Here is a 26,514-nt window from a genome sequence, read left to right as displayed (position 1 = left end):
ACTGTTTCTATGGTAACGACGCCGTTAAAGCTTCACAAGTCGGTTCAGAGACTAAATTGTGATTATTTATGAGTAAACTAAGCAAAGCGTAAATGTATTGGAGGAACAAACAGGTGAATCGACAGATTTTCACTGCAGGTAAATACTGTAATAAATAATGCAACGTAACGTTTGCCTGTTCACGGTGAAATGTTAGCAGAACACTAAAGTTAGTTAACCAAATAGCTTGGAATCTTTCAGCTAGTTTTTCTTCTGGTTCTCTTCAGTTTCTTGCTGTCAGGAATGGCCACCTCTCCCGGAGTGTTCAAAAACACACAGAAAAGGATGTCCAACTTTCCAGTCCTGCCCCCTATTGAAGGGGCACAACAGCTTGGAGAAATTGAGCAAATCATAGCCAAGAAGGAGGAAATAGCGGAGAAGGTAGCGGTCTCCAAGAAGCTGCTGAGACACAAAAGGAGCAAAATGGAAGTAAAGCAACGCCTAAAGATACTGTATGTCCTTTCTTCAGCTATGATTTATTTAATTTTTTTTTTCTGTGTTAAAGTAGTCCATATGTCTGACATATGCAGGTATTTATATTGGTTTCTGTTTCCTGAAGTGTGGCAGTTTGTTGCTTGAATTTTTTAGGGTCTCTAAAGCAGCAGAGGATTTAAGACAGAACAGAGAGAGGGGAGTTGTCCGCAGCTTGTCCCCAGAGCCACAGCTCCCACCTTCTGTATGGCATCTACTTATTTATGCATACATACATACAAGTACTAGCTAAATAAGAAAATATTCCCCAAAATAATGGTATATTTCAATCCTTACTTTACAGATGTTTAGTGAGCAACGGAAACAAATGGTATGTGTACTTTTAAGTATTAAATTTGATATGTGAACAGACAACCTCATTAACATCTATGTTAATCCTTGACTATTTAATGTATTTCCACTTTTACAGATGAATTACAACTTCCTTAAGCAGTGTGTGGAGAGACGCGAATGTCCAGTTATTCAGCAGCAGTGGTTAGACTCGATTGTAGATCGAGTCCCAGCAAGACTAAGAGGCAGCCCCGAGTCAGAAAAACTGCTGCAGGAGCTCTGCAAGGAAGTCAGCGACAATTTCAATAGTGTAATTGTAAAGTACACAGGTATTTCCAGTTATTTATGTTGTATGAATGTACAGTGCAGTGCAAGAGTGTAGGTACTGAAATTAAAAACAGAAAGCTTTCAAAAATATGTTTTACTTTAATTTTTAAATGTAGTAAAAAAACAGTTTTCCAACAGTAAAGAAGAAAGTTGTATTCCTTTTTCAGCAGTAACTTGAAGTAATAGTTTTCTATATGATTTCATCAGTCTCCCACATTGCTGTGTAGGAATCTTGGCCCACTCTTTTTTACAACGTTGATTCGATTGTGGTTTGTGTGTGTTTGTTAATGCACAACTGGGAATCTGCAAAATTTTAATTGTTTTATTTTTGACCAAGTGTTAGCTGTTGGACAGATGGCCTCACATTTGGGTCTTGAATACTTTGGTATTCAATGGTGGACTCAGTAGCTCCAAAACAGTGTCAGATTATTCAGTGCTGTACTTCACAGCTGATATGAGGTGTTTCTGATATGCTGTGTTTGGGTTTCATCCAACAAGACACTGTGTGCCATGGCCAAACATCTCCACTTTGGTCTTGTTTGTCCAAAGGACATTACTCCAGAAGTCTTCGGGTTTGATCAGATGCAACTTTGCAAACCTAAGCTGTGCTGCCATGTTCTTTTTAAAGAGGAGATGCTTTTCTCCTGGAAATCCTTCATAACAAGCCACACTTGTTTAGTTTTCATGGTTCTGGCTTTAAATAGTTAACAGGTTATAGTCTGAGCTGCACCTCTTACTTTTTTTTGGAGCGTCTCTGAGCATTGCACAGTCAGACCTTGGCGTGGATTTGCTGGGATGTCTACTCCCTGGGAACAGTGTGGCATTGCATTAAAACACACCTGAATCCTCCGGACTAGCAAACTAACAAGATGTTTTCCTTTGATAGAGGTGGTCACACAATCAGTTGATTTGACTGCAAATCAGATCAATCACTTATTAATTTCAATGGAAGCAGAAGGGGTGTGCAATTCAGTGAAAGTTTTCTTTTTCAAATCCATATAAATGTAAACATTTGCATGGTCTTCCAAGCAGCTTAGACACCATACCTTAGTTTTTCTGTGGCTTTATACTTCCCCAAAGTGATTTCTTGTTAAAACTGGGGCTCTGGGGTAGCAGGATTTTGCAGGACTTTTTGTTGCAGGTTTTTTCAACTCACTTTAAGTGTTTTATGGCTATTGTTATGTTGCACAATGACAATATCTGCTGATCATATAGATTAGAGTCTAAACATCTAGATTGTCTTAAACTAACCAGATATGTGTCACTGGTATGTTGATCTCCTATAGTGGGCACAGTGTTAAAGAATCCACAGGCAGATGGATTGAACTCAGAAAAACAGAGCGCTACACAACCAAAGTGAGTCCTTAGTGTGCGTTTAGATCTGTGATTTAGACATAATGACTAATATTCATCAGTCTTTTTATGTTCCCATTTTTAAACTGTATTTTTGATCATTTGCAGAATTCTCAGCTTCTCCCGTCCATGGCATGATAGTTTTATCAGAAGCCGCAAGATGATAAAGGCAAACTTGCATATTCTTAATCCTGTAATGCAGACTCTGTTGGATCTTGGAAACACAACATTCTCTTCACTGGTCCTAATTGAGCTTTCATCATACAGGTGAGGGATGTGGACATAAAGGCAAACAGGCAAATTTGACCTGTCTCAGCAAATATAGACATCTATTTGATTTTACTTTGGCTTCTGTTGATATAGAGCTTCAGGACCCGTGGATTCTAAGAGCCTACAGAACAAAATGGCTGTGGAGTGTAAGAGGACAGAAGATCGCATCATGAACACCTGGTTTCCCAAAGTCATCCACCTTTTAACAAATCAAGAAACTCTCAAGGGAGTTAAAGAGGAAAAAATTGATTCCTTTTACAATTGTGCTTCCACCCTAATTTCCAATCAGGTAAGATGATGCTCACTATATTTTAACCTGAAGAATGTCATAAAGACCATTTCATAATTGGCGGTTGACAGCTAGTAAAATCAGTATTTCACAGTGTTTCATTTAATGAAAAGCTTAAATATATGTAAAATGTGATTCTTAATTGTACAGTTAGTCTCATGCATATGTTTTTCTGTAAATTCGTAGCTGAAATCTCTTCTTCATGGAAGTGTGGAGGAGTTTGTCGGTGTATTTGATCCAAGCAATCACCACCGCTTGCCCATCTTTCGGATGGCTTTAACCTTTGACGATGAAAAGATGGAAATTTATCCCGCCTTACAAGATCTGGAAGCTGCTGTTCTTGACATTCTAAGTGCCATAACAAACACTTTTCAGGTGAAATTATCACTTTATGCCAAATGTGTCAAATTTATGCTAAATTTGCCAAAAATGCATTCAGAGCTGGTAATGATATCTATGACATTGTTCTACAGAAAGTACAAACTGTCCAGTCGTGGCTGGCACAAAACACATCTTTATTTATGGATGCCAAGGTGACTGATCAGATCCATGCTTGGGCTCAGGCCACCGTGAAGAGTGCTGTGCGCAGAAATCTAGAGGAGCCTGACAAATATTTCCAGAACTATGGTAATGTGCCATAATATGGTCATTTGTAATCTGCACTCCAGTAATATTACTTCAGTTTATTGGTGAAATTTGTGGTTTATTTCGTAGTTGACAGTTACGACTGGCTGGTTAATGGAACTGCACAGGCTAAAGTAGAGACGTTTATGGAAGAGGAACACTCTTTTGATGAATACACTAAGGTAGCAAATCATAAAGTTGAATTCAGATTCTTGCCTTATCTTGTTTTATCTTGTTTTCTGGTGACTGTCATTGTGTAATCTCACTGCTTATTAAAGCAAGTGGAGGAGTTTCGTGCTCTGTCAAAGGAGATTATGAGCCTCCCATCAAAAGCCCGCTTCACAATGGTCCATCTGGACTGTGAGGAGCTGAAACAAGGGCTTGCCAACAAAGCCAAAGCTTATGCCGAAATACTTCTGAAGAAATTAGTCTCCAGGCACCATGAACAAAATCTAGAGTAAGTCAGTTCTTATAATACTACCAAACAAATCTGTCCTTCTATGCTTAAATTGGTCACATTTTAATTCTTGTTTGTGTGTGTGTGTCTGTAAAAGGATTTGCTCTGAGTTTGAAAACATCAGAATGAGAGCTTTGAAAGTTCCAGAGAATACAGAGGAAATGGCTCAGATGCTTGACTTTATACATGAAGCTAAGAGTAAAGGTCTTGCAGAGCTTAATGAAAAAATTAAGGTAAATAAACCAGTAATTGCTTCCACCTGTTATAAAAGCATACTAATTTTTGATGTCTTGCATCAATTCTAACCTGGTTTGCTGTCTCGCTTTGACAGGAAGCATGCTGCAGACTAATCTACCTCTTGGAAGTCCACGTCATTGAAGCAGAGGATATGGAGCTTAATTCGACTGTTTTTCTCTGGCCACAAAACATCCTTCATACTTTTGAACTCAGCGATGAGGTAATGCGGTAGCGTGTGCTTAGTTCAATATAACATGAGTGTTTTGTTTTGTTATGAATAATCTTGATTCTGGACGGCTCTATTGTTTTCCAGTTAATGGAGAAGGCCAAGAAGAAAGGAGAGGATGAGTTGGTTGCTAAAAGAGAAAAATTAATGGTGCAGCTTGAAAAGTTGGGACGCAGGACTGAGGAGTTTAAATTTCTCTCTGAGCTGGAAATGATGCAGCAGGTAGAGCATGGTTTATGTTTCAGAATACCTTTAATGAAAGAGTTTTTTCTTCCTTTCTTTTTTTTTAGTAAATTCTTTATTTGTATTCTTGCCTGTCCCATCTGTACAGTAAATATGTTTGTTACATTCTTTGAAAGTCCAGTGGATATGGGGAAGCAACAAAGGAGGGTCTAGGTCAGGGGTCTCAAACTCCAGGCCTCGAGGGCTGGTGTTCTGCAGGTTTTAGATATCACCTTTTAGATATCATACACCTGAATCAAATGATTAGTTCATTACCAGGCCTCTGAAGAACTTCAAGACATGTTGAGGAGGTAATTTAGCCATTTAAACCAGCTGTCTTGGATCAAAGACACATCTAAAACCTGCAGGACACCGGCCATCGAGGCCTGGAGTTCAAGACCCCTGGTCTAGGTTGAAAAAAGAGACAAGAAAGCAAACTTGGCAATTAAAGTATTTTCATTGATTAAACTGAAGAAGACAGTCAAAACACTGTCACCATTACTATCACCTTAAGTACTCTGGCCTATTGCTGAGTAGAGTCAGCTGCACAGAAGGGTAGCGCCTAAAGCTTGACAGCGAGCAAGACACACCCACAGGATCAAAAATCACAGTAGGCCATGCTAGGGATGTAGCTTAGCTTAAGAGACAGTCTGTCCAATATATGCCATCGCCAAGCTTCAGGACCTATGCCTGGCCGGGTTCGGTTTTTGCATAATAGTGATTTACTTCTGAACAGAGTAGATTATCCGTTGCTCCAGCCTGATGCTAAAAACGTCAATTCTGAAAGAACTGTAAAATTTAGCAAAAAGTGATACAACTTTATACTCCTGGCCTAAATTGCATGTTATTTTGACATATTTATTACACAGCAACAATAAGACTGTATTATTTGTTTTGTTATTTCCAGCTTAGACGCTAATCAATAGCAAAACATGTCAGCAGCATTGCTATAACTGGTATCTCTTTTTTTTAAATCAGTATGTTGCGGATGTCCGAATAGTTCAGAAACTTCTCCACGAGGCTGAGGAGGCTATTACACTCATTAATAAGGAAGAGGCCTTCTACAAGTGGGACCTGACATGTTTCCCAGAAGTTGAGATCATCAACGAGAATATCGAACCATATCAGAAGCTGTTTGGATTTGTCCTGAACTGGCAGCGCACAGAGAGCAGGTCAGATTCCTATTTGATGCATGCTGTTCCTTTTTTAAATTTTTAAATCCTGCTAACCTTTTGTTTCTTTTGTGCCTAGGTGGATGGATGGCTCCTTCCAGGACCTTAATGGTGAGACGATGGAGGTAAAAGTGGATGAATTCTATAGGGAAATCTTCAAGATGCTCAAGTTTTTCCAACAGAAAAAGATTAAGGCTGCGCAAGAGATGGAGAGGATCTCTGAGAAGAGGCGACACCCTACTGAGGATGATGTGACAAAGGAAGAAAGCCCAACTATCAGTTTGTGTTCGGCTGTAATGGAGCAGATTAAAAACTTTAAGGTATTCTACACAACTGATATTTAAAAAGAGTTCATTAACAAAGTGTTGCTTTTTATGGAATGCCATTAAAAGGAATGTGTTTGTGTTTAGAAACATATCCCCCTGGTGTCCATCTTGTGCAACCCTGGCCTCAGATCTCGCCACTGGACCCAGATGTCACAGATAGTTAGCAATGAAATCACCCCCAATGGTGGTACAACACTACGGAAAGTTCTCAAGCAAAATCTGACTCCATACCTGGAAGACTTTGAGTCCATCAGTGCTGCTGCCAGCAAAGTGAGAAGATTTTGAAAGTCTGTGTGTGTTTATACAGGTTGTACTTTATTCTTTGTGTTAAATTATATATGTCCACTCTATTACTCACTACAGGAGTTTTCCCTTGAGAAGGCTATGAAAACCATGGTGGGCATTTGGGATAGTGTCTCCTTTCACCATCAACCTTACAGGGAGACTGGCGTTTCCATCCTGACCGCCTTAGATGACATTCAGACAATGTTAGATGACCAGATTGTGAAGACTCAGACTATGAGGGGCTCACCTTTCATAAAGCCCTTTGAAAATGAAATCAAGGTTAATATGAGTTTTATATTTGCATAACAAATAAATGCTGAATTTGCCTATTAAATTTGTATAATTTGGCACCTGGGAGTATTTTTTTAACCTCCTACATATAGAGAAAGCTTTAACCATTTGTTCTGTGATGTTAGCAATGGGAGGAGCGTCTGCTTCGTATCCAGGAATCCATAGATGAGTGGCTGAAAGTACAAGCCCAGTGGCTTTACCTGGAGCCCATCTTTTCATCCAAGGACATCATGCAGCAGATTCCAGAAGAGGGGCGACTTTTTCAAACTGTTGACAGGAACTATAAAGAGGTTATGAGGCATTGTGTTAAGAACCCTAAGGTAAGAAAAAATGCATTTACATTTACAGAAAGTAAATCTAAAACTATAATTTTTTGGTTGATTAACTGGATAATTTGTTAACATAGATTCTCCCAGCAACCTCGCTACCTGGTTTGCTAGAGAAACTGCAAGATTCCAACACCCTTCTTGATAGCATTATGAAGGGCTTGAATGCATATCTGGAGAAGAAACGTCTGTTTTTTCCTCGGTAAAAATATTTTTTTGCAGATTTTATTTCTGTCCAGATCTTTCATATTATCACAGATTTTAATATGTAATGCTAACCCTGGTGATAGGTTCTTCTTCTTGTCCAACGATGAAATGCTGGAGATTCTGTCTGAGACCAAGGATCCACAGCGAGTGCAGCCACATCTGAAGAAGTGCTTTGAGGGTATTTCCAAACTAGACTTTCTGCCCAATTTGGATATCCAGGCAAGGCAGTCACACATGTTGTTTTCATTACATAATGGTGTGGATGATTAAGCCTTTGACTAAACTGCACAATGTTCTTGTTCAGGCCATGTATAGCAGTGAAGGGGAGCGCGTTCAGCTCATCCAGCACATCTCCACGTCCGAAGCCAAAGGAGCTGTGGAGAAGTGGCTGATTCAGGTGGAAGACGTGATGCTTCGGAGTGTTAGAGATGTAATAGCCCGGTCCAGGGTGGTGAGATCACTGTTCTTCGTACCTAATTTGAAATAGTATTATGGTTTACTTACAATGCTGTCATACTGTGTATGATCCTGTGCATCAATATATATATATATGCATGTGAGTCAGTGACAAATGAATGGATGTATATGGGTGTCTTTGGCAGGCATACGCTGAGACTCCACGGAGCCAGTGGGTCACGGAGTGGCCTGGGCAGGTGGTACTTTGCACCTCACAGATTTTCTGGACATTGGAGGTTCATGAGGCTATCAGAGCACACCCTAACGTGGGTCCTTTTACATGTTTCTAATAAAGAAGTGATGTTTCTCACTCTTGATCAAGTGACCTGAGTATCTTTTACAATGAACTAGACACCTTAAAAATATCACCTTGGGAAGAAACTAAAATAGTAGCCGGCTGTTCTCTGCAGGGTTTAAAGAAGTACTATCAGAAACTTCAGAGTCAGCTGAATGACATCGTAGAGCTGGTGAGAGGAAAACTGGCCAAGCAAACACGGATTACTTTGGGAGCTCTGGTCACAATTGATGTCCATGCCAGGGATGTAGTCATGGAGCTTATTGAGAAAGGTACTGCAAGAACAAAACAGGTTTATTAGTATTATGCATTATTATATAAAATACCTTTGAACGATAAAGAGAAAATGCACAGCGATTAAAATGTTTTCTGGATTTTTAATAGGTGTATCACAAGAAGCTGACTTTCAGTGGCTGGCCCAGCTTCGTTATTACTGGAGTAGTGATAATGTTCGCGTTCGCATAATCAACTGTGATGTTAAGTATGCCTATGAGTATCTGGGGAACTCGCCACGCCTGGTCATCACTCCTCTGACTGACCGATGCTATCGAACCCTGGTAAGAAAACATTTCTTAAAAATAGTTAATTAAATATGTTTCAGAACTTGCATACTTTTGCTTTTGCTGTAGGAGTGATAACTGACATCATATTTTAACTATTCTTTTTGAGATTGGAGCTTTCTACATGAATTTGGGTGGTGCACCAGAGGGTCCAGCTGGAACAGGAAAGACAGAGACGACTAAGGATCTGGCTAAAGCACTTGCTGTGCAGTGTGTCGTCTTTAACTGTTCAGATGGACTGGATTATCTGGCTATGGGAAAAGTAACATCCACAAGTTGAAAATTTTCCTTTCTAATGCTTTTTCAGACATTCAAAACATGGTTTACTAACTTGTAATTTCATATAGTTTTTTAAAGGTCTTGCTTCATCTGGTGCGTGGGCCTGCTTTGACGAATTCAACCGTATTGAGCTGGAAGTGCTGTCTGTAGTGGCCCAGCAGGTTCTCTGTATTCAAAGGGCCATCGAGCAGAAGCTGGAGTACTTTGACTTTGAAGGGACCATGCTCAAACTCAATCCCAACTGCTTTGTGTCCATAACAATGAACCCTGGCTACGCAGGACGATCAGAACTCCCAGACAACCTCAAGGTCTTTTACCAGTAAAATATTTTATCACACATAGCATACACATTGCTGTTCTGTTTCAAATCACACATGCTGGTGCTCTACACATCCTTAAGTATAATCTGAAAAATGTATGTTACTGTTCAACGTTTTTTATATTTTCTCTGTGCAGGTTTTGTTCCGAACAGTTGCCATGATGGTGCCCAACTATGCACTTATAGCAGAGATATCTCTGTATTCATATGGCTTCTTAAATGCCAAACCTCTCTCGGTGAAGATTGTGATGACCTACAGGCTTTGCTCAGAGCAGCTCTCCTCTCAGTTCCATTATGATTATGGCATGAGGGCTGTCAAAGCTGTCCTTGTGGCTGCAGGAAACCTCAAGCTCAAGTATCCCAAGGAGAATGAGGACATTCTGGTATTTACTAAACATCGATCTATACTTTGTGTCCTGATTGTGAACTTTATTGCCAGTTTTTGATCCTTTCAATTTCTTATTCATGTTGTAACATTCAGCTCCTGAGATCCATAAAGGATGTTAATGAGCCCAAGTTTCTCTCCCATGATATTCCGCTGTTCAATGGAATCACCAGTGATTTGTTCCCAGGCATTTGCCTTCCCGAGGCTGATTACCAGGTCAGTGTTGATTTGGGTCCATATTGTTTTGCCCAAAATCTAACAAAACCCTTTATTTGTGTGGTTATGTGTGTTAGAATCTGTTTTTTGTTTGTCAGCTGTTTCTAGAGGCTGCTAAAGAATGCTGCAAAAATCACAATGTACAGCCAACAGACGTTTTCATACAGAAGATGATCCAGACCTATGAGATGATGATTGTTAGGCACGGGTATGTTATGTGTTTCAGTTTCCATGCTGGTGTACTATATTATGATTTCCTGCTTGATATTCACATGATTGGAAAATGGCTTGGAGGAAATGATCTAAAATTCAATATGGATTTATAAATATTGTTATAAATACTGTTTTTAAGATTCATGCTGGTGGGAGAGCCTTTTGCTGGAAAGACCAAAGTGCTACATGTTTTAGCTGACACTCTGACTCTCATGAATGAGAGAGGACACGGCCAGGAGGAGAAAGTCATCTTCAGGACGTTAAACCCAAAGTCAATTACTATGGGACAGCTGTTTGGACAGTTTGATCTAGTTTCTCATGAGGTAAACCCGTGCCATCGATCTTTTGTTTTACAGATAAATAAAAGCGTGTTTACAGTATTGACATAGAGGTGGCTTTAATTTTTTATCCTCATTCTTAGTGGACAGATGGGATTGTGGCTAACACGTTTCGGGAGTTTGCATCGGCTGACACTCCTGACCGTAAATGGGTGGTGTTTGATGGTCCAATAGATACACTATGGATTGAGAGCATGAACACGGTGCTGGATGACAACAAAAAGGTACATGTTGCACAGTAAAATAATGTATATAATATATATAATGTAATTATATATATTTTTCTGTTTTTCATACCTTTTTATTTTTTGCTTCCTTGACAGTTGTGCCTGATGAGCGGTGAGATCATCCAGATGTCAAGTCAGATGAGTTTGATTTTTGAAGCTATGGATCTATCACAGGCCTCTGTGAGTTGGATGTTTGCAGTTAATAAAGTTATTTGCTAATCTTATTTTAAAATGTAAAATAATTTCTAGTTAATTTGCAAAATGATAACCTTTCTTTTATGAAGAAAACTGTCTTTCTAAAAGGTGCTTGATAAGACTGTTACTGTAGCATTACTGTAGCTTGAATTGATAGGATGCTTTTTTCTGCATTTTCTCCAAATGAAGCCAGCCACAGTCAGTCGATGTGGTATGATCTACATGGAACCATCTCAGCTGGGCTGGAAGCCCTTGGTGCTCTCCTGGATGAACACTCTTCTTGATGATCTTCAGACTCCAGACAACCGTTCCTTGTTACTGGAGCTTTTCCACTGGCTCCTGCCACCTGCTCTCACAATGCTTCAAAAACATTGCAGAGTAAGTGGCCTCAGAATCCAGGGAGTGTATGTGTTATTCACATTATATCAATACAATAATTATTTGACATGCTAAATTTTGGTTTGGTTTATAGGAAGTCGTTTCCAGGAGCAACAGCAACATTGCGGTGTCTTTGTGTCGACTGTTTGAGATGCTTCTCACTAAACCTGTGAAGACGGGTCAAAGTGATAAAAATATCCGCTGCTGGATAATGGTAAAAGGGCTTATATCTTTTAGAATTTGATATAATATTTGAACTTATTTATTCAAAATACTTGTTAGGATCTGCACCTTGCAAATGTTTTGCAAAAATGTTTTTTGTATATGCACTTTGCACTGCTACTTTTTCTTTTTGCCCGCAGGCAGCATTTGCGTTCTCACTCGTGTGGTCTGTGGGTGGGAGCTGTGATGCAGACAGTAGAGAGAAGTTTAGTAGCTTCTTCAGGTTGATTGTTGCAGGACAAAAAAAAGAACATCCTATCCCTGAAACAGTGGGAAAATGGGAGTGTCCATTTGAGGAGAAGGGGCTAGTGTATGACTATTTCTATGAGGTATTGTGTAATTATGTCACTCAGAAGACTTTAGCTTGTGTTATACCAGAAAATCATAATATATTCTTTCATTTCCAGTTTAAAGGGAAAGGCAAATGGTTTCACTGGAATGAGGCCATTAAAAACATCAACCTGGGCGACAAAACCACCAAAGTGCAAGAGATCATTGTACCCACCATAGACACAGTTCGCTACAACTACTTGATGGATCTTTGCATCAACTACGAAGTGTCAGTATTCTCTGAGGGATTGGTCAAAACTGTTTTTGTTGTTCTTTGCATCTTTAGTACTATGATAATAGTGCATAGCCTGAACTTATATACATTTAATCAAACATAATACACTTAAAAATATATGTTTTGTTTTGCCTTTAAGTCCTTCCCTGTTTGTGGGTCCTACTGGAACTGGAAAATCTGTGTATGTGAAGGAAAAACTCATGAATAATCTGGACAAAGATCAGTACCTACCCTTCTTCATCAACTTTTCAGCCCGCACAAGTTCAAACCAAACTCAGGTTAGTGTGAGAGACATGAGACATACAGTTCTTAACAAATGTATTAGACCACCTGTCATACAAACGAGAAAATAAATATTAACAAATATTTTTTTGAAAATCTGCCTAAAACTTACATAAAAGGAACAAGAAACATTTTATACCCAAATTTGACCTGATGCACTGGTCAAGAGCATAACTTTCAACCAATAATTTTTTTTCTGTTCAGGAATGCAAGTAAATAACTGTAATTTGCCATCTTAATTCAAAAATAATAATGTGCTTCAGTAATTATTAATGTTAGCCTTAAAAATCTGATTTTGATCAAAGAAGTTGCACATACTGCTAAATTAACCATTGGTGGTCTAATAAATTTGTTAAGCACTGTATGTGAAATAATGTCCCTGTAGAGAAACAGCTTTAGTGATCATATATTATGTGAGGTGTTTGTTTGTTTCTAAACAAATAAGAGGTTATAGTTATTTAAATTGTATTTATTCTGTTTATTTCATCATGTAGAATATCATCATGTCCAGGTTAGATAAGAGAAGGAAGGGCGTGTTTGGACCCCCCATGGGAAAAAAGTGTATCATCTTTGTAGATGACATGAACATGCCTGCACTGGAACAGTTTGGAGCACAGCCTCCTGTAGAGCTTCTTCGACAGTACATAGACCACGGAAACTGGTATGAACCACCTATTACAGGACAAATTCATATTCTAACGAGAGAAATATAAATATATGAACAGGACTGAATTCACTAGATTAGAGCACTGTTCTTCAAACAAACAGACCTCATCTACTCTTGCAGGTATGACCTGAAGGATACCTCCAAGATCACTCTTGTTGATCTCCAGATCATCTCAGCTATGGGCCCCCCTGGCGGGGGAAGGAATGCTGTGACTTCACGCTTCTTGCGGCATTTCAACATTTTTAGCATTAATCCCTTCAGCGATGACACCATGGTTCACATTTTCTCCAACATTGTGTCCTTCTATCTTAAAAACAATCAGTTCCCACCTGAATATTTCACTGTTGGCAACCAAATAGTGACAGCAACAATGGAAGTGAGTGCTGTAAAAACAGACATTGGGAACACAAAAACCAGAAAGCTGGATAAATTCATTTTGCAGTTGTATAAAAATCTAAATCATCTTTATGTTTACGTTTTTTATTTTCCATAGGTCTATAAGAAAGCCATGGAGAACCTGCTTCCAACTCCAGCCAAGTCTCACTATACCTTCAACCTGCGGGACTTTTCACGTGTTATCCAAGGTTGCCTGCTGATTAAGAAGGGATCTCTGGAGAGCAAACGCACTATGATACGGCTTTTTGTCCATGAGGTCTTCCGTGTCTATTATGACCGTTTGGTAGACGATGACGATCGAGTGTGGCTCTACACGCTGATGAGCAGCATTGTGAAAGATCACTTTAAGGAATCCTTTCACCAGGTCTTTGATCACCTGAAACAAGGCAGCAAAGTGAGCTGATAGTCCCTTATCCTTACTATTTCATGTGCTTTACTACTTTTAAAATGAAACAATACAGCAAAGAAGATGTGCTTGCAGAATTACATCTTGATGTGCCTGAATCTGTGGCATTTAAATTTGTGAATTTCTAGCTGGTTGAAGAAGACATGCGAAATCTTCTGTTTGGTGACTACATGAAACCTGACCTGGAGGATGATGAGCGTTTGTATGCTGAGGTGCCCTCAGTTGAAAAATTTGCCGTGGTGGTAAAGTCCTGTCTTGAAGAATACAACCAGATGCATAAGAATCGGATGAACCTTGTCATCTTCCGGTAAACAGCTTTCAAAGAGGATATAGTTTTTATAGATTTTCTTTCTTTCTTTAGCAATAACTTTACAAGTTGACTTGACTTTTGTGCAGTAAATGAATGAGATATGTTTTTATCTGTAACTTGTAATTTGTGTTTAAACTTAATTAACTGAAAATAAAATCTTATCTAGCTATGTCCTGGAGCACTTGTCCCGTGTCAGTCGTGTGTTAAAGCAGCCAGGAGGAAATGCCCTCCTTGTGGGAGTGGGAGGAAGTGGACGCCAATCCATCACCCGTCTGGCCACATTCATGGCCCATATGACCATGTTTCAGCCAGAGATCTCCAAGAGCTACGGTATGACTGAGTGGAGAGATGACCTCAAGGTAAGCTGTAAAGGCTTCTGTTACTTCTGTTTAATACAAGTGTGTTTTGGTCGTATTATTCTCATTAGATCCTGTGGCTTTTTAACAGTCCTCGCTGCTGTACTCTGTCTCACTGCTTTCCTTTCAAATAAAGATGTTGCTAAAAAATGCTGGGGTGAAAGGCCAGAAGACAGTGTTCTTGATAACTGATGCTCAGATCAAAGATGAAGCTTTTCTAGAAGACGTGGACAGTGTCTTGAATACAGGAGAGGTTCCCAATCTTTTTGCCATAGATGAGAAACAAGAAATCATAGAGGTAGGATATTATAATCTTATATACATACCTTATGAAATTGTATGCAATAAAATTCTCATTTCATCTGTTTTTCCCCAGGCAGTACGTCCCATTGCCCAAGCTGGTAATAAAAACTTGGAGCTGAGCCCTTTGACTCTGTTTGCCTTCTTTGTGGCACGCTGTAAAGAGAACCTGCACGTTGTTGTGGCATTCAGTCCTATTGGAGATGCCTTTCGAAATCGCCTGCGCCAGTTTCCAGCTCTTATTAACTGCTGTACCATTGACTGGTATCAGGTAGGGCACTATAACATGCGTGCATTGTAATATACTACATATAAAAATGTCTGAATCACTGAAAACTATATAGGTATCTGTTAAGCGTCAGCTGTGCTCTTGGATCTGGAAATAAAACCAAAGAAAGAAAATAGGACATGTAAATTCATTAGCAGACCCTGTTCTGTGTCTTCACTCTTGTCTTTGTATGCCATCTTTGATCCTGCCCTTAGTATCGCTTTCCTCTCTGTACTTTGACAGCCATGGCCTGAGGAAGCTCTTGAGCGAGTAGCCAACTCCTTCCTGGAGTCACTACAAATGAATGAAAATGAGAGGCAGGAGGTCATACCTATCTGCAAGACATTCCACACCTCTGCCAAAGAGCTTTCACAGAGGTATGACAGCTTTATTCATACTTTTCAGAATGAAATGTAAAGTACATTTCTAATCCTTTAATTATGCTGTTTTCACTTGCAGATTCCTTTCTGAGCTTGGTCGCCATAATTATGTGACACCCACATCCTACCTGGAACTAATTGCAGCTTTTCGTCAACTTCTCACTCAGAAAAGAGACACTGTCATGAAGGCAAAACAGAGGTACACCAATGGCCTGGATAAGCTAGCCTTTGCTGAATCTCAGGTATATGAAATACTATTTTCACTGGAGCTGTTTTGTCTATTCTCTATTTCTTGTATTATTCCTATGCAGTAGTTTATTTGAGCAATATATTTCCATAGGTGGGTGAGATGAAGAAGGAACTTGTAGACCTACAGCCTAAACTGGAACAGGCAAAGATAGAGAACACCAAAATGATGAAGGTGAATACATTTCACACAATCGATCAACATCAGTATCCTCCCCAGAGTACATATGTATCAGAACATACATAAATCCGTACTAAATGTACACATGTATTAATTTTCAGGTTATCGAGGTGGAGTCTGTGGAGGTGGAAGCCAAGAGCAAAGTTGTGCGGGTTGATGAGGAGGCAGCAACCATAAAAGCCAATGAGGCCCAGGCTTTGAAGGATGAGTGTGAGAGTGACTTAGCTGAAGCTATCCCTGCCCTGGAGGCTGCTCTATCTGCCTTGGACACTTTGAAGGTGAGCGCCCTTCAGCAAAATATCTTTTTTTCATTACATATCATTGCAGTTAGATAACTGAGCAAGTCAAGCTGTCCATTTCTTTTCAGCCCTCTGATGTCACAATTGTGAAGTCTATGAAAAATCCACCTTCAGGGGTGAAGCTGGTGATGGCAGCTGTGTGTGTGATGAAGGAGATAAAGCCAGATAAGATAGCTGATCCAGCTGGGACTGGAAAAAAGGTTAGACTGAGTACAAAAATTAAAAGAAAAATTAAATCATGTGAAATGATTAAAGTCTGGTACTTATTTTTAGTCTTTTAAAACACAGCTAAACCTCATTCGAATGATATAGTTTTTCATTCTGTTAGAAAAAGGGCATAAACACAGTGAGTGACATGTTTGCTTTATTATCTAGGTTTTTGACTTCTGGGGTCCGAGCAAGAAGTTGCTGGGTGATATGAATTTTTTACGAGATCTTAGAGTATATGACAAGGACAACATTCCTGTGAGTGTCAAAATTATGTCACAGTTAAAAAACATTCAACTTGCACTTACCCCTAACTTACTCGTCTGTCTTTGGGTTGCAGGTCCATGTGATGCAAAAAATCCGAAGTGAGTACATGACTAATCCCGACTTTAACCCCAGTATAGTGGCAAAGGCATCCTCTGCAGCGGAAGGCCTGTGCAAATGGATCCAAGCAATGGAAGTGTATGACAGGGTGGCAAAGGTGCAGTGTGTTTGGATATTCAAACCACTTGTAATTGTACCTGCACACTTACTTTTTCACACATTTCTTGATTTCGTCTTTGGTTTCAGGTTGTGGCTCCTAAGAAGGCCAATCTTGGAGTGGCACAGGAGTCCCTGGCAGCTACCATGGCCCTTCTGGACCAGAAGAGGGCTGAGTTGAAAGAAGTTGAAGATCGCTTAGCAGCTCTTCAGAAAACTTTTCAAGAAAAGACAGAGGAGAAAGCCCAGCTGGAATTTCAGGTGGATTTGTGCGCCAGGAAGTTGGAAAGGGCGGAAAAACTCATCGGTGGTCTGGGTGGAGAGAAGACCAGGTCATGAAGACACTTATAAATATTTCAGTGCCAAGCAGTGAAGCTGAGGAGACTTGTTTATGCGTTTACTTATAGGTCTTCTTCTTCCTCTTTGTTTTATTATTATTCATTGGACTGTAGAGTAAAACATTTGAAGATTTTGTTCACTGACTGGGAGCAGTTTGCCAATTTCTCTAATTAAGACTCACGTCTGAAGTATTATAGCACCACCAATGGGTGGAAGTTGGAAGTATGTCCATGCATGCAGATTTTTAACTGTTAGCCTGCTTCTTTTAAGGATTCCTTGAATCATTCAGAGTTCAAGCTATATTTCAAGAATTTAAGCTATACTTAACTTTCTGAAGCTTTTTCCAGCCTTCACCAAAATTGGCGCAGATGAAAGTTAAATACCAAGCTTGAAAGACCAAGTATCACAAAAGCAAGCAGTTGGCATTTACATTTTCAAAACTGTTAGAACCAATAAAAATTAGCAGTTAAACCACCAGACGGCAAGTAATTTCCTGTAATTATAACCTCTTAAAAGTTTACCTGCGTCACTCGGGTAGCTTCAAAATGAAAATGTGTTTTTACATCTTATAGCTATGCTTTTATCATAGTTACATGAAGTTGTTATGACAACTGTGCCCAGCTGACCTGCTTGGCCTCCTTATTGCCTTGTTCTGTTGCTTGTTTCCTGCAATTTGAAGAATAACTGCATACCAGTGACTGAATGTGACTATTTACTCAGATGGTCTAAAGCAGCAGACGACCTGCAGAACACGTATGACAATTTGACCGGAGATGTTCTTATCTCTGCCGGTGTCATCGCTTATCTGGGGGCTTTCACAGCTGGCTTCAGACAAGAATGCACCAAGTTGTGGACCAAACTTTGCAAAGTACAAAGTTCTTCCTTCTCTCCTCTCATTTTTATGAATCTTTGTCATACATATGTATTTCTATGTCTATATTACTTACCTTAGTAAATAAATATCTGTATTTGCACCTCCCTCTATCTCTAGTCTAAGAACATTCCATCATCAGATGACTTCTCACTCAGTAAAACTCTGGGGGATCCCATTAAGATCAGGGCATGGAACATTGCAGGGCTTCCCAGTGACACTTTCTCTATTGACAACGGCGTCATTGTCAGTAATTCACGCAGATGGTGAGTTTGTGTTTCTGAAATTTGTGAAACTTATGTTGAAATATTTGTGAAAAGATCCTTTTCATTTATTACCTAATGCTAATGTTCTTGTAGGCCCTTGATGATTGACCCTCAGGGTCAAGCCAACAAGTGGGTCAAGAATTCAGAGAAAGATAACAGCCTGAGTGTAATAAAGCTAACAGATGGGGACTATATGAGAACTTTAGAAAACTGTATTCAGTTTGGAACACCACTGCTGCTGGAAAATGTAGGAGAAGAACTGGACCCTTCTCTGGAACCATTGCTGCTCAAACAAACCTTCAAACAAGGTGCTAGAAGTATAAAATGGATGCCAAAGAATAATTTTGAATTTAGAAAGAGTGACAGTTCTTAGCTCCCAATTTTTTTTTTGTTTCTCTTAGGCGGTGTTGATTGCATCAGGCTCGGGGAGAGTGTGATTGAGTACTCCAATGATTTCCGTTTCTACATCACAACAAAGCTCAGAAACCCCCATTACCTACCAGAGCTGGCCACCAAAGTGTCCCTGCTCAATTTCATGATAACCCCTGAGGGCTTGGAGGACCAGCTGCTCGGGATTGTTGTTGCCAAGGAGAGGTAATACCTGCAAAATGGTTACTTATTTTATTGACCGAAACGTTTTTTTTATAGCTCTTTTACTCATGTCATCTACTTGTATTTCCACAGGCCAGAACTGGAGGAGGAGAGAAATGCATTAATCCTGCAGTCAGCTGAAAATAAGAGGCAGCTAAAGGAAACTGAAGACAAGATCCTAGAGACACTGCAGTCCTCTGAGGGAAATATCCTGGAAGATGAGAGTGCCATTCAGATTTTAGACTCAGCAAAGATCATGTCCAACACAATTACCAAGAAACAGCAGGTGTGAATTACACATAAAATCAAAGCTGAATTGTGAATTTGATGTCTTTTAAGTTAATTTGATTGTCTCGTAGTCTAACCTAATGTTTACATCTTTCCAAGATTGCAGAGAAGACAGAGATCAAGATAGCAGAGTCCAGAGAGGGTTACAGAGCTATTGCAAAACACTCGTCCATCCTGTTCTTCAGTATTACTGATCTGACCAACATTGACCCGATGTACCAGTACTCTCTCAGCTGGTTTGTTAATCTCTACATTAACTCCATACAAGACAGGTAAGTGATCCAGGCGGAGTAAACCTGGTTAGTGGTATGGTGAAGTAATGAACTATGACACATCTGCCAGAACTAATAGCTTTTAGTTTGTCTGTGTTATTTGGAAACTTATAAACTGTATTTTGCCTTTTGTTCATCAGTAACAAGTCCAAGATTCTGGAAAGAAGGCTTCAGTTTCTTATTGATCACTTCACCTATAACTTGTACTGCAACATATGTCGTTCTCTGTTTGAGAAAGATAAACTCCTCTTCTCCTTCCTTCTCTGCTGCAAATTACTACTGTAAGTTAAAGTTACAAGCAATTTTGACTCTTACTCTCATGCTTAGTGCAAATCTATGTGGATGTTTACTTTTATATTTGATGCTATTTTTTTATCAATGTTTTCTTCTAAGAGCAAAAGGGGAGATTAAACACACTGACTTTATGTTCCTGCTGACTGGGGGAGTGGGCCTCCAGAACACCACTGCTAATCCCGACCCCACCTGGCTACAGGACAAGAGCTGGGATGAAATCTGCAGAGCAAGTGAACTCCCTGGTTTACGAGGATTGAAGTAACAAGCTTTAATCACTAAAATAAAAATGGCCTCATCATCATCATCATCATCATCATCATCATCATCATCATCATCATCACTGTTTACCCAATGTGGATTGTTATTTATTTTGCAGAGAAGCTTTCATTAAAAATCCAGATGACTTCAAGTCCATTTATGACAGCAAAGATCCATGCACTATTGGTTTGCCTGCTCCGTGGTGTGAACAGCTCAATGATCTGCAAAAGATGATCATCGTTCGCTGTCTCAGGCCTGATAAGATACTGCCAGCTGTGGCTAAATATGTGAAACGCAACCTAGGGAAGAAATTTGTCCAACCACCTCCCTTTGACCTGAGTAAGAGCTACTTGGACTCCAACTCTGCCATCCCACTCGTGTTTGTGCTGTCTACAGGTGCTGATCCCATGGCTAGTAAGTTCTATAAATCTGTTTTACTGATTTTCAAAGGGCCACATAAAGTCAGTGTCAAATCCTGAAACTAGGAAAACTAACTCTTTTAGAAAAACTAAAACTATCCTTCCACAGGCTTGCTGAAGTTTGCCAGTGACAAGAACATGGGTGGTGCCAAGTTCCAGTCTATCTCTCTGGGTCAGGGACAGGGGCCCATTGCTTCTAAAATGATATCCACAGCCATGCAGGATGGGACATGGGTGTGTTTACAAAATTGCCACTTGGCCGTTTCCTGGATGCCCATGCTAGAGAAAATCTGTGAGGACTTTAGTCTTGCAACATGCCACCAAGACTTCCGCCTCTGGCTCACAAGCTACCCTTCAGCCAAGGTAAAACCCATAAATGAACAACTTTAAGGACTAAATAGATATAACTGTCATCTGAAAGAGCCTTCAGTATAGTAAAAAAAAATTAATCAGTTTCCAGTGACCATCCTGCAGAATGGAGTGAAAATGACAAATGAGCCCCCAACAGGACTCCGTCTCAACCTGCTCCAGTCTTATTTGTCAGATCCTATTTCTGATCCAAACTTCTTCAGCAACTGTCCCAATAAAGAGCTGGTGAGTCAGGAGGAAACCTATTTAGAATTTTTTATGCATAATTATGTATTAATTCTATAGGTGTGTGACACAATAAATGAATTTCCTAACTAGATCTGGGAGAAGCTCCTGTATGGACTGTGCTTCTTCCATGCTCTCGTTCAGGAGAGGAAAAAGTTTGGTCCTTTGGGCTGGAATATTCCGTATGGCTTCAATGAGTCTGACCTGCGCATAAGCATCAGACAGCTACAGGTATTTACTCAAAACACTCAGTTGTTGTGTTTCTACCCTGAAAAAAACATCAAAAACTCATTTAATTTCTCTTCCTCTTTAGCTGTTTGTAAATGAATATGACAAGGTGCCCTTGGAGGCCATAACATATCTGACTGGAGAGTGCAATTACGGTGGCCGTGTGACAGATGATTGGGACAGGCGGCTCCTGATGACTATCTTGGCTGACTTCTACAACAAGGACATCATTGAGACTTTTCGCTATCCTTTCTCACCTAGTGGCGATTACTGTGCCCCACCAAAATCTAGCTATCAGGATTACATTCTGTTTATCAAGGTGCAGACACTCCAGAAGCAGTAGTATATATAATTTATATAAAATAACTGCATATAATCCTTAATTTCTTTCAATTTTATGGTATATTACTGACAGCAGTGTCTTTGTTGTACTCTAGGAACTTCCATTCAGCCAGCATCCAGAAGTGTTTGGGATGCACGAAAATGTAGACATTTCCAAAGATTTGCAGCAGACAAAACTACTGTTTGATTCACTGATACTCACCCAGGGTGGAGGCTCCGAGGGCGGAACCCATTCTGAGAGCGACAACATGCTGTACGACATAGCGAATGACATCCTCACCAAGGTACAACTTAATCAAACTTCCTCTTCATTTAGGAGTTTTTAGCCATACCAATGGCATGGTTGGTCCAAACAAAAACATTTCAAATACCAACAGTTGGATTTCCCTAAGTTTTTATGCAGAATAATCCTATTAACCTTTGGCAATTACTTAATGTTCCCTTAAGCACCATCACACATCGAGATTTCACTCATTCTGTGAAATACAGCATCTCAGCATTGGCTAAGTTAATTGACACATTTGGTTTTTTTTTTTTTAAATAACATTTTTCAGTTCCCAGACACTACTTTCAATTTTACCGACTTTGGTCTTACTTTGTCTCCTCTGTTTTGACTGAAGCCAAATTTCTCAACATCTGTTCAGTGGATTTCAGTAACTGCAGTGCAGGTGGACATATTCCTGCTTCTCCTGGATGAATTAATTTAGGTTGATAACCTCCCTTTTGATAGAGAATTATTTTTATTCTCTGTCATTAGTCAAATAGTTTGGTTAATGACTAGTTTATATACTGTGTAAAAGTCTTGAAGCACCCCTAGTTTCTTTATAATTGCTCCCAAGGAGCCACAATGTTTTGAAAATTGGTCTTCAGCAATAGTTTTTCAGGTTTTTGGAAAGTAAGTCAGTTTTTCTTTGAATGTTGACTGCTTTTTTGTTTTCGGTTATCTTTCGTTCAGTTCTTAAGCCCGACCATTTTCAGAAGAATGTTTTTTGTTTTTTTAAGCCACACTGACCTATGACTCATTCAAGCATAAAAAGACACCTAACCCAGTGTTGTGTCTACACAAAGCAGACAACTTAGCAAAGAGTCCTTTGGCCCTTTCACAAAAACACAGATTTATTTCCCATCACTTTAGTGGAATTTATAAAAAGTGCCAAAGTCAACAGAGTTTGAGTGCCATAAAATTGCATTTTTGCACCAACAAGGTGATTCCAAGTGAGCTATCCCATATGGAAAAGAAATAGAAAAGACTTGCATCAGATGTGGCCTACTTCATATAGTGAATCATATAAGGCTTATATGATTTACTCATGAAAGTGGCCACTTTCATAGATTGTTTTAGTAAGTATCCAAAACATACACGTTTCATTTATATAATTTTTCTAGGGATCTTATGTCTGTTTTCACTCTTGTATGCTTTTCATACAAGTTTCACACAAGACAGACACAAACTTTATAAGATTTATATGTATCTTTTCCATATGGGATTATCCAAATTGTTTCACAACTTGGCATAGTGTGCAGTGTGTCCTTAAAACATGTGAGGAAACTGGAGAAGTGGAAGTCAAAAAAGAAGTATCAGACCTAAAGAAAAGCCCTACCAGACACCTGAGAGATACATCTGGCTCCATACATATTGGTTCAAACCAATATGTATGGCCAGTATGTATGGAGGAAATGAGTAGACAGGAGTAAGCATCTGCAACCATCTGAGAAACACAGTGGAGCCTCTGTCATGGGTTGGGGTTGCATTTCAGTCAGTAGTGTTGGGGATCTTGTCAAATTTCATGGCATTATGAATGCAGAAAAGTTCTGTCAGATTTTGATCAACCATGCAGTACAAATGGAAAATGTCTGATTGGCAACAGCCTCATTTTTCAGCATGACAATGATCCTACACACACCTTGCCAGTGCATTAAAAGCATACTTGGATAGAAAAACATACAGTAAAACACAATCAGTCATGGATTGTCTTTGCCTGAACTCAGAGGTCAACATTAGTAACAGAACACAAAGCAGCCAACATCCAAAGTGGAGCTCTGAAATGTTCTTTAAGAAGCCTGGAGAACCATTCCTAAAGACTGCGTGCTTATGTCATTTATTTCTATGTATGTTTTCATACTTCAGTATATTTCTGAACCTATATCACATTATCCAAGCAAAAAATAAAGAAATGAGTGATGGCTCAAAACATTTGCACAGCACTGTAAAAAAATAGCATCTCCATTAAACATACATGTGCTTTGTGTTTACTGCTTTGCGTTTCCTCTGGGTATTCCAACTCCCTCTCAGAGACAGTGTAAGGAAGTCCTACTCTCCAGCCATATGGTTTTGGGGGCCAAGTGGTAAAGAAAGTTGATAGATGGATGTATTGTGAGCATGTTAACATATTGTTACTAGCGTATTAGGTACATTTACTTTTTATTGTCCAGATAGCACCAGTATATCTATAACTCTCTACGTTGTACAAACGTTGAGAGTTGTCTGTGCTCTGTGTCCACTTCACCGTGTGTTTATAACTGCCACATTTGCTTATTTCCCTAAGCTCCCAGCTAACTTTGACACAGAAGCAGCTCTCTTGAAGTTTCCTGTGCTCTATGAAGAAAGCATGAACACAGTCCTTGTCCAAGAGATGGAACGCTACAACACGTATGAACAGACAGCTCTCCACCCTGTTTTAAGCTATATAACCATTGCAACCATTTTTCTTTCATGACTTAACTGCTGTCTTTGCTCTCTCAGGTTGTGTAGTTTGATTCGTATCAGCCTGCAGAATTTGCTGAAGGCTATTAAGGGATTGGTGGTGATGGATGCAGAGCTGGAGGCAGTTGCAGGCAGTTTGGTGGTTGGAAAAGTGCCAGAGAAATGGGCCAAGCGCTCTTACCCCAGCCTCAAACCCTTGGGCAGTTACATTAATGACTTTCTGTCAAGGCTCAAGTTTTTGCAGGTAAGACTAGTGAGCAAAAGTGATTTGAATGAGCAGTTTCAACTCGGCATATCAAAGCTTTGTGCACCTTTTCAGTCTCATTATATTTTCACTTTATTTTGTGTGCCTGTAGGTTTGGTTTAACACCAGCAAGCCCAATGTGTTCTGGCTGTCTGGCTTCTTCTTCACCCAGGCCTTTCTAACTGGGGCCATGCAGAACTATGCCAGGAAATACCACATCCCCATTGACCTGCTGAGCTTCGAATTTGAGGTCTGGAGACTCACACTTTTGGATCTCTCTTCACATGTAAAGATCTTATCATAGCCCTTAGACATTACTAATTAGTGGTTTGTCTTTTATGATTTTATCTTACAGGTCCTTCCTTTTGACGAGATACAAACAACGCCTGAAGATGGTGTTTACATTAATGGACTGTTTCTTGATGGAGCTCGGTGGGACAAAGAAAGGTACATGCTCACAGCAGCGTTAGGAATACAATATTGACTATATGCTTATAGCAGTATAGCTTATAAGCTATTACTCTGCAGGAAAAAAGTCATTCACTGTACTTAAGCACACATTTGAGGATTTAATGAAAATATTCTACTTCATGTTGCTTTATATTACATTTCAAAATTAAATATTTATAATACTTTTTATTGGGCTAAATTTATATTTTTTAATATTGGCCCTTTACTTGTAATGGGGATTTTTTTTAATATATATACAGGATTTATATAGGATTTTTTTTACTTTGTTCATCACTAGTGAAATATAGGGAGACCTGATAAGGATGGGTTTGTTTGTCTCTCTCTATTATCAGTGGAGTTCTGGCTGAGCAGTACCCCAAAGTCCTCTTTGACTCAATGCCAATCATCTGGGTAAAACCCAGTAAGTATTGCCTGACTTTGTGCACTTCTAGAGCTGGTGTTTCAGATCTGCAACAATCTGGATGCAATTAATGTTTTCAGATATCTCTTTCAAGTGCATAATTGCTTGTTTCCTTGTATTATTTTATCACCATCTATCTACCATTTTCTGTGTTCCTTTGCTTTCATTTCTGCCCAACAGCTCAAAAGAACAGCGTCAGTCAGCCTCAGAAGATGTACATTTGTCCTCTATACAAGACCAGCGAAAGGAAAGGCACGCTGTCCACCACAGGCCACTCCACCAATTTTGTCATTTCCATGACGCTGCCCACCAACAAGCGCCCACAGCACTGGATCAAGCGTGGTGTTGCCATGCTCTGCCAGCTTGATGACTGAGATCAGTCAGCACATTGCTTTAAGAATCAAATGCTTTACTGCAGCTATTCTCAATCCTGCTTGGATTAGTTTAAACTCTGTGTTCCTTAATACAATAATAAACACAATGTCTATGGCTGATGTGGAGATCTTAATGTAATATAATGTTGGTATTTTCAATTCACAACTTTGTCCATTAACTACTTACAAAATAAAAAAGCTGCTGTGCTTTCACCAGAAATGTTACAGTGAAAGATTAAGCGCATCAGATGTGCTGTTTTATTTTTTTGAACAGAAAGACATGGAAACAGGTACGCCTCGGTGCTCAGCTGGTGCTGTGTGAGTCCTGATGGAAAAACCTGTCAAAAATTAATTGCAAACACACTGGTTTCAAAATATTTGGCTCACATTTTAAAAATATATTTCATGTAGGTTCTTATTTTACTTAATACAACGTTTGACTGCAGTACACAAGAATAAGCCAAGAACATTGCAAACATTCTTTGAACGCTTAAAGGATAGTTACACCTATACGGTATATCATTGCAGTTATGCCTTTACAGTTTTTACATTTAGCCATGTGTCTCCTTGGAGTGACTTTTTTCATGTGCTGTAATACTAAGGTGGACACAAGCCCAATAAAATGATCACTCTAAAGATAAAAACATGGATTATACTTAGAAAACCTACTGACGGAGAGCCTCAGCTTCCAAACTAGTTTTGCTGTCTAGACTGATACCT

The 26,514-nt window shown here is 39.4% G+C and overlaps 1 protein-coding gene across 1 annotated transcript; it reads left to right on the top strand.

Annotated features, from left to right (window-relative positions):
- The first annotated feature begins 282 nt into the window (after window positions 1-282).
- dnah12 (dynein, axonemal, heavy chain 12) lies at window positions 283-25,794 on the top strand. The gene is made up of 73 exons (XM_085345436.1): window positions 283-491; window positions 628-715; window positions 815-841; window positions 941-1,130; window positions 2,415-2,484; window positions 2,590-2,748; window positions 2,845-3,040; window positions 3,227-3,415; window positions 3,514-3,667; window positions 3,755-3,846; window positions 3,943-4,121; window positions 4,219-4,354; window positions 4,453-4,578; window positions 4,672-4,806; window positions 5,785-5,978; window positions 6,058-6,298; window positions 6,389-6,574; window positions 6,668-6,868; window positions 7,006-7,200; window positions 7,287-7,408; window positions 7,497-7,632; window positions 7,718-7,864; window positions 8,016-8,135; window positions 8,280-8,436; window positions 8,549-8,721; window positions 8,834-8,986; window positions 9,072-9,311; window positions 9,460-9,705; window positions 9,804-9,923; window positions 10,022-10,131; window positions 10,276-10,459; window positions 10,558-10,698; window positions 10,798-10,881; window positions 11,086-11,274; window positions 11,369-11,488; window positions 11,637-11,825; window positions 11,904-12,055; window positions 12,201-12,339; window positions 12,838-13,004; window positions 13,131-13,386; window positions 13,504-13,800; window positions 13,941-14,119; window positions 14,289-14,481; window positions 14,615-14,776; window positions 14,855-15,049; window positions 15,290-15,423; window positions 15,506-15,668; window positions 15,767-15,847; window positions 15,955-16,131; window positions 16,221-16,352; window positions 16,528-16,617; window positions 16,700-16,840; window positions 16,930-17,171; window positions 17,899-18,046; window positions 18,170-18,315; window positions 18,409-18,623; window positions 18,717-18,909; window positions 19,000-19,192; window positions 19,294-19,466; window positions 19,607-19,747; window positions 19,860-20,018; window positions 20,137-20,432; window positions 20,547-20,800; window positions 20,891-21,031; window positions 21,125-21,262; window positions 21,345-21,578; window positions 21,697-21,885; window positions 24,148-24,251; window positions 24,345-24,549; window positions 24,662-24,799; window positions 24,905-24,996; window positions 25,353-25,420; window positions 25,601-25,794. The coding sequence occupies exons 1-73, from the start codon at window positions 283-285 to the stop codon at window positions 25,792-25,794; spliced, it is 11,919 nt and encodes a 3,972-aa protein (XP_085201562.1).
- The last annotated feature ends 720 nt before the right edge of the window (window positions 25,795-26,514 follow it).

This window comes from Diplotaxodon limnothrissa, linkage group LG20 (assembly GCF_057381915.1).
Source record: "Diplotaxodon limnothrissa isolate DT_005_m linkage group LG20, D_limnothrissa_male_GT1.1, whole genome shotgun sequence".
Lineage (NCBI taxonomy): Eukaryota > Metazoa > Chordata > Actinopteri > Cichliformes > Cichlidae > Diplotaxodon > Diplotaxodon limnothrissa.
This window is presented reverse-complemented; position numbering and strand designations above follow the sequence as displayed.